At 42.7% G+C, this 14,313-nt stretch overlaps 1 protein-coding gene across 6 annotated transcripts in view; it reads right to left on the bottom strand.

Annotated features, from left to right (window-relative positions):
- The window catches only part of EPG5 (ectopic P-granules 5 autophagy tethering factor), a 131,329-nt gene extending 120,628 nt beyond the window's left edge, over positions 1–10,701 (bottom strand). For all 6 annotated transcript variants that reach the window (XR_012427098.1, XR_012427099.1, XM_005586808.5 and 3 more), the window contains exon 1: positions 10,533–10,701. Coding sequence is in view for 4 of the 6 variants with exons in the window: in XM_005586808.5 (XP_005586865.3) it covers positions 10,533–10,595 (63 nt within the window). In the remaining 2 variants the exon portion in view is untranslated. The remainder of the gene's footprint in view (positions 1–10,532) is intronic.
- Between the last annotated feature and the right edge of the window lie 3,612 nt (positions 10,702–14,313).

The following is a 14,313-nucleotide window of genomic DNA, read 5'->3' as shown; positions in this document are numbered from 1 at the left end:
GAAAGACAAGACTGAGAAACTGGTAGAGACTGGAGGGAACTACAGAGACCTGACAACTAAAGTGTATTGCGGGACCTGGATTAGAAAAAGGACATTAATGGAAAAACTGGTGAAGTCCAAATAAGTTCCACATCTTAATATTGCACCAACATTAATTCCGTGGGGGTTTTTTTTTGTGTTTTTCTCTTTTTTGAGACAGAATCTTGCTCTGTCACCCAGGCTGGAGCACAGTGGCGCAATCTCGGCTCACCGCAACCTCCACTTCCCGGTTCAAGCAATTCTCCTACCTCGGCCTCCTGAGTAGCTGGGACTACAGGCGCCCGGCTAATTTTCTGTATTTTTTAGTAAAGACGGGGTTTCACCATGTTAACCAACCTCCTGACCTCGTGATCCGCCCGCCTCGGCCTCCCAAAGTACTGGGATTACAGGCGTGAGCCACCGCACCCGGCCAATTTCTTAGTTTTAATCATTGTTCCATGCCATAGAATGTATGGTTATATAAGATGATGACACAAGAGGATACTAGGTGAAGGGTACATGGGAAGTCTCTGTATTATATTTGCAACTTTTCACTAAGTACAAAATTATCTCCATCATCATAAAAAAGTTATTCATTAAAAATAAACGTATGGTTTCAAAAAAACCTTCAGGCATTAATACACAAACTAGATAACATAGGAAGTTAGGCTGAATAAGGAAGAAAAAATTATTTAAATGACACTAAATAAAGTTGTTTCATTCAAACAGACTAAAAACCTCATTGAAATCACTCAAATACTTCCTTTCACAAAGAAATTTTAAGGTAGGCAAACATGAGTTATACGAGCTCTTGGTTATTTTGGATTATTCTGCTCTGAAGGTCCAGCAGACTAACAGCCAAAAAAGTGGGGCCTTTATATATTAAAAAGAAAGAAAAGATGAATGTTTTTGACATGGAATTTGAGGTCAGCTTGTTGAAATGAACCTGACTGCCAAATATTTACAAATGGTAATGATTCAAGAAGCAAAATGCCCCTCCAAATAACTTCGCCCCCACTGTGAATGGTGGACATTAGATCCAGAAGTCAGCCACCCAATGCACATCTCATACAAACTAGTTTATTAAACTGCCTAAAATCACGAATAACAGAAAAACATTATATGAGTGTTAATAAAACAAAAAAGCAAGCCCAAACTATGCTGCAATGATGTTTAGCAAACTTGCTGTAATAAACAGGGTTCTCAGACAGAGAAGTCAGAAAGAAAAAATTAAGAGGGAAAATGATTACCACAGCAAGAGAAATGTTAGTGGACACATCAGGGACTCCTCATTGCTTACAGTTAAGGAGGTGAGTGGTACATCAAACATTTCACTCTCACTTTGTTCACTGGCATCATCCTTAAACATCATCCTTAAAAATACATATGATTTGCTTGGCCTATATTGTGTATGTATGTGTGTGTGTATGTGTCTGCTTAGTTGCTAACTGGCAAATTAGGATTTCTCCACAAAAATCCAGATTTCTAGTTTTTCTTGGAAAATCATAAGATGTGGCAACGCCGAACCATCACAACCTCACAGCAACCATCAACTAGAACTCGAGAGCAGTTGTCCCCTCTAAACCAGGCACAGCCTGACCCAGTGACCACTGTCCCACCCAGCCTGCTTCACTCCTCCAGGTTATATACCTGGCTCCTGCAGGCACCTGACTTTATGATCCCCATACTCTACTAGTCTAGGCTGAGGCAAGGTCAGTGTGGCAGAGGCCAAATTTTAGTGAGTTGACAATCAAAAAATGAAATTGGTAAAACAATTTCATTTACAATAGCATAAAAAGAACAAAGTATTTAGGGATAAATTGAGAGAAAAAAGCATAATACTTGTACTCTGAAACTTATAAAACATTATTGAAAGAAATTATGGAAAGACATTCTATGTCTTTTACAATATCGTTAAGATGAAAATATTCGTCAAATGGACCTACAAACTCTACACAATCCCTTGCAAAATCCTAGCTACCTTTTTTTTGCAGAAATTGTCAAACTGATATTTAAATTGCATACAGAAATGCAAGTGACCCACAACAGACAGAAAATATTGAAAAAGAACAAAGTTGGAGAACTCGCACTTGGCAATTTCAAAACCTACTACAAAGCTATAGTAATAAAGACAGTATTGGCATATGGACAGACAAATAGATGAAAGGAACAGAACTGAGAATCCAGAAATAAAACCTTACATATATGGCAAATTGAGTTCGACAAGAATGTCAAAACAATGGGGAAATTTGAACAAATGGAGCTAGAACAACTGGATATCCTCAAGTGAAAGAATAAACTGGATCCCTACCTTATATCATATACAAAAATTAATGCAAAAAGGATCATATACCTAATGTGAGAGGTAAAACTTTTAAACTGTTAGAAGAAAACAAAAAAATCTTTATAACCTTGGGTAGGCAAAGCTTTCTTAGATATGACACCAAAAGCACAAGCAACAAAAGAAAAAGATCAGTTGGACTTCATCAAAATTACAAACTTTGTTGCTGCAAGTACCATCAAGCTCACGCCTGGTCTGGCACCAGCTGATCAATAAACTGGCTCATCTGATCTTGTGGCCCCAATCCAGGGACTGACTCAGCGCAAGAAGACACCTCCAACTCCCTGTGATTTCATCTCTGACCAATTAGCACTCCTGGCTCACTGGCTGCCCCCCAACCACCAAGTTATCCTTAAAAACTCTCCTCCCCAGATGCTGGGGAGACTGATTTGAGTAATAATAAAATTCCAGTCTCCCACACAGCTGGTTCTGTGTGAATCACTCTTTCTCTATTGCAGTTCCCCTGTCTTGATGAATTGGCTCTGTCTAGGCAGTGGGCAAGGTGAACCCCTTGGGCAGTTACAAATTTAGCCAGGCATGGTGGCTGGCGCATGTAAACCCAGGTACTCGGGAGGCTGAGGCAGGAGAATTGCTTGAACCCGGTAGGTGGAGGTTGCAGTGAGCCAAGATTGGGCCACTGCATTCCAGCCTGGGTGACACAGTGAGACTCTGTCTCAAAAAATACATAAACAGGGGCCAGGCATGGACAGCTCACACCTGTAATCTCGGTACTTTGGGACGCCAAGGCGGGCGGATCACAAGGTCAGGAGATCAAGACCATCCTGGCCAACATAGTGAAACCCCATCTCTACTAAAAATACAAAAAAATTAGCCAGGCGTGGTGGCAGGTGCCTGTAGTCCCAGCTACTCAGGAAGCTAAGGCAGGAGAATCACTTGAACCTGGGAGGCGGAGGCTGCAGTGAGCCAAGATCGCACCACTGCACTCCAGTCTGGGCAACACAGCGAGACTCTGTCTCTAAATAAATAAATATGGCCAGGTGTGGTGGCTCATGCCTGTAATACCAGCACTTTGGGAGGCCAAGGTGGGTGGATCACCTGAGGTGAGGAGTTTGAGACCAACCTGACTAACATGGTGAAGCCCCATCTTTACTAAATACAAAAAATTAGTTGGGCACGGTGGTGGGTGCCTATAAATCCAGCTACTTGGGGGGCTGCAGCAGGAGAATCACTTGAACCCGGGAGGTGGAGGTTGCAGTGAGCTGAGATCGCGCCACTGCACTCCAGCCTGGACAACAAGAGCAACTGCCTTCAACTACCTACTTCAGTTAAAAATAAATAAAGGTCAGGTGCAGTGGCTCACACCTGTAATCCCAGCACCTTGGGAGGCCAAAGCAGGAGGATCCCTTGAGCTCAAGAGTTTGAGACCAACCTGGGCAACACAGGGAGATCCCATCTCTACCTTTATAAAAATAAATAAATAAAGACACAGAAGGAAGACATAACATACATATAATAATCATTATAGATCACAAAATAAAATTCAAACAACTCTGTGTATATCAATTCCATGTGTATCAAGTAACATAATTTAAGCAAAAGGTATTTCCTTTTTTAAAAAAAAAAATCAGAGACACTGTCTCACTGTGTTGCCCAAGCTAGAGTGCACTGGCTATTTGCAGGCACAATAACAGCACACTGCAGCCCTGAACTCCTGCGCTCAAACAGTCCTCCTGCCTAGCCTCCCTCCTAATTGAAACTACAGGCTGGTGCTATCATGCCAACAAAAGATATTTCTTACAACTAAAAATGCCAGGCAGATTAAGAAAAATCTATTTCTTTATATTTAATCTCCACATAAGTTACATACAGGTAAAAAATCAATTTTAAAGTCATTCAAATGGAGAAACAATAACCAACTATAAAGAAAGAGTTGATAAACACAGAAAAACATACTTAACTATACATTACAGTAAATATGCTCTGGAGTGTGGGTATATGGGAAAAAAACCTAAAGAAAAATACAGCAAACAATTATCAACAGTTATTTCCAGAAGATGGAATTCTGGGCATTTCATTTCTGGGTTGTACAGTGTGTGAGAGTGTGTATATGTGTACACTCATACACACTTTAAGCAATGAGGAATCAGAAAGCAAGTAATTGTTTAAAACTGAAGTTTTTTTTTTTTTTAAGTTTTAGGAAATAAATGGGAAGTTTCTATTCATCACTTGAAATAAACATGTAGAGATATGGAGTAGGCTTGGAGTCACACGTCCTAGCCTACTCCGCATTGCTACATGTTTATTTCAGAATTAATATACCTAAAACCAAACTCCTGATCTTCCCCCTAAAACCCGTTCCACCCACAGCTTTCTCCTTCTCAGGGTCTTCCTTGACTGTTTTCTCTTACATCCCACATCCCAACCTCAGCAAACCCTCTTGGCTCTCAGACTTCAAACACTCCTCACCACCTTCTCTCTGACGATCCTGGCCCAAGCCACCATTACCTCTTGCCTGTAATCACCATTACACTGCAATAGTCTCAGATGGTCTCTGCTTCTACCCTTGCCCCCTTACAGTCTATTCTCCAAAAAGCAGGCACAGTGATCCTTTAAAGCACAAGTGGAATCATGTCATTCCTCTCCTCAAAACACTGTGTTGATTCCATGTCACTCGGAGTAAAAGCTCATGCAAGGCCCGACGTGACTGGGCTCTGCTACCTTTCTGACTTCATCTCCTACTGTGTTCCCCTCACTCACTCCGCACTAACCACACTGCCTCCTTGCAGTTCCTAGGACAGATCTGGCACGCCACCGCCAGACAGCCTTTTCCTGGCTAGTCCCTCTGCTTGAAACACTTCTCCCCCAATATCCACATAGTGAACTATCTCTTCCCTTTCATGTCTTTACTTAAATGTCACCCTCAATAAGAACTAGCCAGGCCACGCGTGGTGGCTCATGCCTGTAATCCCAGCACTATGGGAGGCCGAGGTGGGCAGATTACCTGAGGTCAGGAGTTCGAGACCAGCCTGGCCAACATGGCAAAACCTTTACTAAAAGTAAAAAAATTAGCCGGGCGTGGTGGTGGGTGCCTGTAATCCCAGCTACTCAGGAGGCTAAGGCAAAGGCAGGAGAATTGCTTGAACCTGGGAGGCAAAGGTTACAGTCAGCCAAGATCACGCCACTGCACTCCAGCCTGGGTGACAAGAGTAAGACTCTGTCCCCCCCCAAAAAAAAACAACTATCCAGACCACCCATCCTAACCTCTAACCAGTACTCCCCAACTCTTCAACCTGTTCTTTTTCTTTTTTTCCATAGCACTTATAAAGCATGATATATTTTCTTCTTCATGGATTTTTGTTTGTTTAGCTTGCTTGTTTTTTGTCTTCTCCCTCTAGAATGTTAAGTTCCACTAAAGCCAAGTTCTTTGGGCTTTTTTCTCTTTTACATCCCAAGAGCCTAGAATAGTTTTTGGAACATAACTGGTGATCAATGAGTGTTTAATAAATGAATGGCTTTTAGGAGACACAAAAGAAGCTAAATAATACTATGCAACATCCCCCAACTTCACGCCAATAACCACTCCTGGTAGAAAGGGACTAGAGGTGGAAATCAATCATCTAGGCATGGCACAAGGGAGACGGGGATTTAAAGGTTTTTCCTGTGACCTTCTGGGACACATCTGTCTGTCCTTAGCAATTACCGGATGCTCTCACTATTAAAAAGTTGTTGGCATTCAGAATTTAATATTAACTGTTAAAAAAAAAAACCTATAAAATGCACTACTTCTGCAGAGTAAGTCCAAATCTAAGAATCTACTGTACTTAACTTGTAATTTATCAAGAGTTGGGCGATTTTATAGCAGAGAATGATAATAAAGAAATGAAAACATTATTGGGTCTATCTCTTAGGCATCAGGCAATAAGCACCACATACCTAACCATAACCTATCAGCAGAGGTTAGCTACCAGATGATTAACATTGAGGAATGTAGGTCAGCTGCTGGGTAAAATCCAGAAGCCACTCAAACTGTCTAAAGGCAACAGCACATGACACTATCCACTTCCTGAACTGAGACTTTGAACCAGTTTGTGCTTCCCAAAATAGTTGCCAAATTATACTACAGATGGTAAAGGTTTCATTAATGCAGGACTTTATAACCATAATTGAACTGTAACCAGCACTAACAAGTGCATCAATTTACTCCAAAAAAAAATAATAACTTTCTAGATTGTTTTATTCCAAAAGAATTAACTTTCTAGATTGGCAAAGATAGGGGCTTTGTTGGTGTCATGGACATTTTTCATCCGTTTTCTCATACTAGTCAGAGGAAATTTATTAAATTCTTCTGAGTGACCATGCTTGGAAATATTCTTCATTACTGGCATTTATTTCATCATTCGATGAACATTATCAAGTGACAAAGAGGCTGTGAAGGGTACTGAGAACAAGACAGGTCCCTCCCTCAGTGAGTTCAAAATCTAAGGGAGAAGAGAAATGTGGACAAAGTAACCACAAATGAGATGAGTGGCACAAAGGGCAGGGGAGTGCTATTGGAGAGGCAGTGACACTAGGGAGATGAGAAAAAGCTTCTCTGCCGAAGTACTGTTTAGCTGACACCTCATAAATGAGTAGTGGGCTAGGTAAAGAGGGACAGGAAGGGGTGTCAGAGGAAACAACACAGGCAAAGGCCCTGAAGCAGGAAAGGACATAAAGGACATAAAGGTTAAGAATCAAAAGAGAACTTTGGGAGGCCGAGGCGGGTAGATCACCCGAGGCCAGGAGTTTGAGAAGAGTCTGGCCAACGTGGTGAAACCCCGTCTCTACTAAAAACACAAAAATTAGCCCGGCATGGTGGCAGGCACCATAATCCCAGCTACTCAGGAGGCTGAGGCGGGAGAATTGCTTGAACCAAGAAACGGAGGTTGCAGTGAGCCAAGATCACACCACTGCACTCCAGCCTGGGCGACAGAGTGAGACTCGGTCTCAAAAAGAAAAGAAAAGGAAGAATGGTGGGAGTGGTGGTAGAACTGAGGCTGAGGAGGAAGACAGAGGCAAGATCATACAGAGCCCTTAGTCTATGCTTTGGACTCTAGTCTTTCAGTGATGGGAAACCTTTGAAAGATTTTGAGGAGAGTAACATGATCAGTTTTGTTTTGAAAAATATATATCCAGCTCAGTTTAGAGAATGGGCAGCAAGAATGAATGTAAAGAGGCCAGTTTAGAAGCAATCCTCCTTGGAGTAAGGTCATAGTAGTTAGGATGGAGAGGAAATGCACAGAATCAAAAGAATATTTAGAAAATGCAATTGGCAAGGCTTAGTGAATGATTAGATTTAGAGTGTGGGCAAAAGCAGATGTCAAGGATTTTTGGTTTGACAAAATGCCTCTGAAATAAAGGCCTCTTCATAAACTTTAACAACAAAAAAAAATTAACGTATGTTTGTATAGGAAAGTTGCCTAAGATGGATAAAAATATATAATCAATTGGTTTTTCATGATGGATCTAAAAGCTTAAGATTTTTAACTTTTTAATTTAGAAATTCTGTTTTAAACAAAATAACTTATGAGGGAATCCCCTTAACAGACTCTTTTTAAAGTATTTGCAACATTCTATCTATGGAAAGACAAAAGACATATGAAATATGAAATAACTATTAAGCTCCTGGATTGAGAGTCAGGATTTCTGGCTTTAACCTGAGTTCTCTCACTAACTGCATGACACTGAGCAATAATTTCACCCCTGGAGGCTTTAGTTTCATCAATATATTGGGGAAAAAAAACTAGAGATTAAGACTTAAGATTCCGCTCTCATAGATAAATAACATTTCTGTGTTATGCACTACTGCATTCTAGGTTCGGGGATTTTTTTTTTTCTTCACTGGATAGGTATAATTTTTTTTTTTTTTTGGTAGTCTCATTGTTAAGCAGGTTTAGGGATCTTATGCATAGCTGGCCAATGGCTTTTTTCTTCCTCCTGGACCTGGATAGTTCTTTACCAACCCAATACAATGCAAAAGCATTTCTCTTAAAAATATTTCTGAGCGGGGTGTGGTGGCTCACGCCTGTAATCCCATCACTGTGGGAGACCGAGGTGGGCAGATCACCTGGGGTCCAGAGTTGGGGACCAGCCTGACCAACATGGAGAAACCCCGTCTCTACTAAAAATACAAAATTAGCCAGGCATGGTGGGGCATGCCTGTAATCCCAGCTACTCAGGAGGCTGAAGCAGGAGAATTGCTTGAACCCAGGAGGCAGAGGTTGTGGTAAGCACAGATCACGCCACTGCACTCCAGACTGGGCAACAAAGGTGAAACTCTGACTCAAAAAAAACAAACAAAATTCCTGAAAGTCGGTACCAAAATGACTTTCTCCCCAGAATAACTCCTCACAGACATGAATACACCAATGTGTCTAACTCCACTACAGCCTTTTAAAAAGTCATATCAAGAAAATGTGGTAAATACTCAGCATGGAATACTACGCAGACATAAAAAAGAACAAAATTTTGTCCTCAAGAGCAACATGGATGCAGTTAGAGGCAATTATCCCAAGCAAATTAATGCAGAAACAGAAAATCAAATACCACATGTTCTCATTTATAAGTGGGAGCTAAACATTAAGTACACATGGACACAAAGAAGGGAATAATAGATACCAGGGCCTACTTGAGGGTGGAAGGAGGGAAGATGGTAAGGATAAAAAAACCACCTGTCAAGCACTATACTCATTACCTGGGTGATAAAATAATCTGCACATTAAACCACCAAGACGTGCAATTTGCCCATGTAGCAAACCTCCACATGTACCCTCTAAACCTAAAATAAAAGTTAGAAAGAAAAAAGAGAGTATCATAATGAAAGAAATCCACATAAGTCATTTACAGTCTATTAGGTATGGTACCTATGAACACTAGCCTCCTGTTAAAACCTTGTTCCCATGAGAAAATCGGATTACAGTATCATGTTTAAATTACACCTGCTTTGGACCACCACCCACTTCTGGGGAAAAAAATGTCCTGCACTTGTAATACCATCCTCCTTATTTCCCAAATGTAAACTCTGTTTCAGGTAAGCCAAAATTATGAGGTCTGGCCATCCGGGAGCAGCATTTGATCTGATCATCTTAGAAAATATATATAAACAGGCCGGGCGAGGAGGCGCACGCCTGTAATCCGGGCACTTTGGGAGGCTAAGGGGGCGGATCACCCGAGGTCAGGAGTTTGAGGCCTGACCAACAAGGAGAAACTCCGTCTCTACTAAAAATACAAAATTAGCCGGGTGTGGTCGCGCATGTCTGTAATCCCAGTTACTCTGGAAGCTGAGGCAGGAGAATCGCTTCCCAAGTAACTCCGACCCAGGAGGCGGAGGTTGCGGTGAGCCGAGATTACACTCCAGCCTGGGCGACAGAGCGAGACTCCGTCTAAAAAAAAATACATATATATATATCATATATATATAATACACATACATATATATATAATACATATACATATCATATATATATATAACACACATATATATAAACAAAATGAAAATCCAGACTGCACTTACAGACAAATCAACTTAAAATCACTCTAATACCACATGTAGTCTAATACAGGAAACCCAGAAAATTCAAATACTTCCCTATTGTGTGAGTCCCGCCCTGGGTTAATTTCTAGCCATTCGTGCCCCTTATAAACAATCAAGATAATAAGAAATGAACAGAGGCAGCACCAATGTCATCTTGAACTTTCAAAGTGATGAGAAATGGCACATCACTAGTCTACTTATAAAGTTCTGCCAAAGGTACCTTCTCCGCGTGGAGGAGAGGAACCTTCCCTCTTTACGCATGGCAGTGACTGAAAAGGTTCTAGGATATAAAGGAGTAAAGAGAGAGTCAACGATGGGGCTGGAAAGAGAAAAATTATTTCACAGCATGAAACCAGACCCAGGTGAGGAAAGCCAAGAAGAGAAGTGAAAAAGAAGAGGCCAGTGAAGTCACAGGAGAGAGAAGGAAAAATGGGGTCCTGACAGAGTGTGGCACGGGGGTGTGGAGAAGGAATGGAGGAGAAGGGCGGATGTCAACGGGTGGTGGGATCAAATATTGAAAGGTGGAGGCAGAGGATGCAGACGGCTCAGGGAACGGAAGCAGATTTGGCTGGGGAGGCCGAAGAGAGGAGCAGGGAGACACAGCATACTGCCAGAGCCTCGGGAGGGTGGGGAGATCCTCACCTTTGTTTTAGTCCGGCTGGCCTTGGCCTTGGCCCGGCGCTGGGGCTTCACCGCCTCGGCCATAGATAGACCCTGCCGCGGCGCCGTCACCGTTTGTTTTTGTGAAACCCCTGCGCTTCACGCAACCTGCCCGGTTCTGGCCTCCGGACTGTCACATGATCGAATGTCCGCCACTCCCGGAGAAGAGGCGGTGACTCGGAACCTCTACGGGCCGCAACGTAGGACAAACCACTCCGGGACGCATTTGCACTGGAGGACGGCGGGCCCGCCCCCTTCCCGGAGCCCAGGCCCCACCCCTAACCCTGGCTCCACCTGGCGCACAGGTGTCTTGGGTTACGTTGGACTAGGGGGTCGACCCAGGCTGACCGACCGACCGACCTACCCCGTCTCCCGGCTCTGCAGAATGGCACTCAGTGTGGACCCCGGGCGCGCTCGCACACCTCAGCCGCGTCGGCTTCAAGAAATCCAGGAAGTGGATTTGCCAGTCTTTTTTTCATCTTCAGATAACCAGATCCAGTCGGTTAGCCTAAATCCGCACTGCGCGCAAGGAAGAAACCCTGACGCCCATTGGGGTGTGCACTGCAGTGTCCTCTTTTGTAAAGGGGAATGATCATACCTGCCTTTTCGGATGTCATGAGGATTTAATGGGCTCTCCAAGAAAGGTGCTGGTAGCAGCAGGCATGTCGGTACATGGTAGTTATTATCATTACTGTACAAATTCCTAGACTGGAAAAGAGACATGTGTTCCTAAAAGGACAGGCAAACAGGTAACAAGACAAATAAGACCCGTAAAAGTATTCTTAGTATACGTTTTACACAGTGTGCTTCATCTGAAATTTCCAGATGTGAAAAACTTGTCCACATCTTCCCTTCCGAGCTCTAGGATTTCTGTAATTTGCTTGTATCCTTATTGTTAGTGTCTGTCAGTCCTCCCAGAATGTAAGATTCTCAATGGCAGGATTCTTGATTTTGTTGTCTGATGTATCCAAGGGTCTCTAGAACACTGCATATAGTAGCACATAGTAGATACTAAATAAATATTTCGTGAATCACACAAATGAATATAAGTTTTGTCTGGCGGTGGGGTAAGATAGTTGAAATGGAGTGGGCCAGGCGCAGTGGTTCACGCCTGTAACCCGACACTCTGGGAGGCTTAGGTGGGTGGATCACCTGAGGTCAGGAGTTCGAGACCAGCCTGGGCAATATGGTGAAACCCCAACTCTACTAAAAATACGAAAAAAAAAAAAAATCACCTGGCGTGGTGGTGGACGCCGGTAATTCCAGCTACTCGGGAGGCTGAGGCAGGAGAATCTCTTGAACCCGGGAGGCGGAGGTTGCAGTGAGCCAAGATCACACCATTGCACTCAAGCCTGGGCAACAAGAGCAAAACTCTGTCAAAAATAAATAAATAAATAAATAAAAGAGAAATGGAGTGTATGGGAGGGAGGAAAAAGACCATCCACCCACCTGTAGCATACCCTAGAATGAAAAATCCAGGAATATGGCATGAAAAATGGAAAAGACTTCAGAGATGCAGTTTGCTTGTTTATGATCATATTTTAATCGAGTATATAATACAATTTCATGTATTTTATTCCCAAATCCTCAACAACAAAAATTATTAAGCTACTCAGAATGTACACGTACTTTGTATGTCCTGGTGTGTGTGTGTGTGTACATGTATATAAAGTTATCACCTGCAAAGAGTTGGCAAATATGAACCAAATCTTTTTACCACCATTACTATCCATAACTTTTGCTGATATTTCTCCCAGTATGGAATACCCTTGCTCTCTGACCTCTCCCAGTTTAAGTCATTCATGACATTTAAAGTTCTCTACGTGCCACCCACTACTTAATCAGCAAAACACAACTGACCCTACTCTCAATTTGCATGTTTTACAGTTTGGTTAGGAAGCAGACACAACGCATAGATACATTGTGATATGTGTATCATCGCCTAAAGGGGAAAAGAGGCATACATTGGAAATACTGAATGAAGGGGTGACACCAGGAACTCACCAGGGGTGAGTTCCACACAAAAAGAGGTTAATCAGGGAGGATGGGAGAAAGAGGAGGAGAAGGAAAGAAATGAAGTTTCTTTAAAAAGTAATTCAGCCAGGCACAGTGGCTCACACCTATAATCCTAAGCACTTTGGGAGGCCGAGGCAGGCGGATTGCCTGAGTTCAGGAGTTCAAGACCAGCCCGGGCAACACAGTAAAACCCCATTATCTACTAAAATGCAAAAAAGTTAGCCAGGCGTGGCGGCGTGTGCCTGTAGTCCCAGCTACTCGGGAGGCTGAGGTGGAGAATTGCTTGAACCCGGAAGGCGGAGGTTGCAATGAGCCAAGATTGTGCAACTGCACTCCAGCCTGGGCGACAGAGTGAGACTCCATCTCCAAAACTAAAAAAAAAATTTTAAAAAAACAACTCAAAACCACAAACTCCCAGGACTGCCTAAGGTACTTCGCTGCATTTATGTGGCTTACTGCACTTGTCAAGATGGTGAATGTAAGTATGATGACCGGAGAGGCCAGAGAGAGCCAAATTGCTCTGTATAAAAAGAGATTTAGAGAATTAGAGAGGAAAGAGCAACCAGATATCAGGGGAGGCAGAAACCAAGTCACCTGGCAGAGGGCTAACTACTAAGGAGACCTACATTTTCCATCACAAAGTTATCTGTCACTGGATTAATTTCAGAAAGTGGGGTCAGCAGCCAGACAATTCAAGTTCAGTAGAATCCAAACAAATTGTAAAGCAACTATCAGTTAGGTAATGATATAATTTGAACCCAGAAGGTGGTTTTGAAACTACTCCTTTTGAAGGATATAGACTTGAAGTCTCTGTTGCCACAGCAACAATTTTAAAAGGGAGAATGGGAATAGGGACTCAGAAAAGTTCCTGGACATATACAGTCGAGGATTTCATGTTCCAGTCAGAAAACTGACTGACAAGCAACCTGAGTTCCCAGGGCTGCTAACCCCAGCTTGTTGAGACAATAGCTTGAAAAAGTAAACTGGCCGGCAGTGGTGGCTCACACCTGTTATCCCAGCACTTTGGGAGGCAGAGCAGGGCAGATCACTTGAGGTCAGGAGACCAGCCTGGCCAACATGGTGAAACCCCATCTCTACTAAAAAAAATACCAAAATTAGCCAGGCATCATGGCACACCCCTGGAATCCCAGCTACTTGGGAGGCTGAGGCAGGAGAATCGCTTGAACTCAGGAGGTGGAGGTTGCAGTGAACCAAGACGGCGCCACTGCACTCCAGCCTGGGTGACACAGCGAGACTCCATCTCAGGAAAAAAAAAAAAAAGTAAACCAATTCCTGGAAGTAAGGAATCATCAGCATAATCCTTTTGTGTTAAATTAGGAATAAACTATATCTTTTTGTATTTAAAGTGCTTGTACTGGTTAAAATAATTTGGCAAATTAGAAGTTACAGACCTTGTGATTCCAAATTATGTATTTTACTACCGGATTTTAGATTACATGTATCTTAGTTAAAAAATAAGATAATTCTACACTGCTTACATAATCATGGAACATCTCTGAGAAATTGAGATCTATCATATCTATAAACTGAATTTGTGGCTGGGTGCAGTGGCTCATGCCTGTAATCCCAGGACTTCGGTAGGCTGAGGCGGGCGGATCACAAGGTCAAGAGATCGAGACCATCCTGGCCAACATGGTGAAACCCCATCTCTACTAAAAATATAAAAATTAGCTGGGTGCACACCTGTAGTCCCAGCTACTCGGGAGGCTGACGCAGGAGAATCGCT

This window comes from Macaca fascicularis, chromosome 18 (genome assembly GCF_037993035.2).
Source record: "Macaca fascicularis isolate 582-1 chromosome 18, T2T-MFA8v1.1".
NCBI lineage: Eukaryota > Metazoa > Chordata > Mammalia > Primates > Cercopithecidae > Macaca > Macaca fascicularis.
The sequence above is the reverse complement of the archived record's forward strand: the minus strand, read 5'-3'. Positions and strand labels throughout refer to the sequence as shown.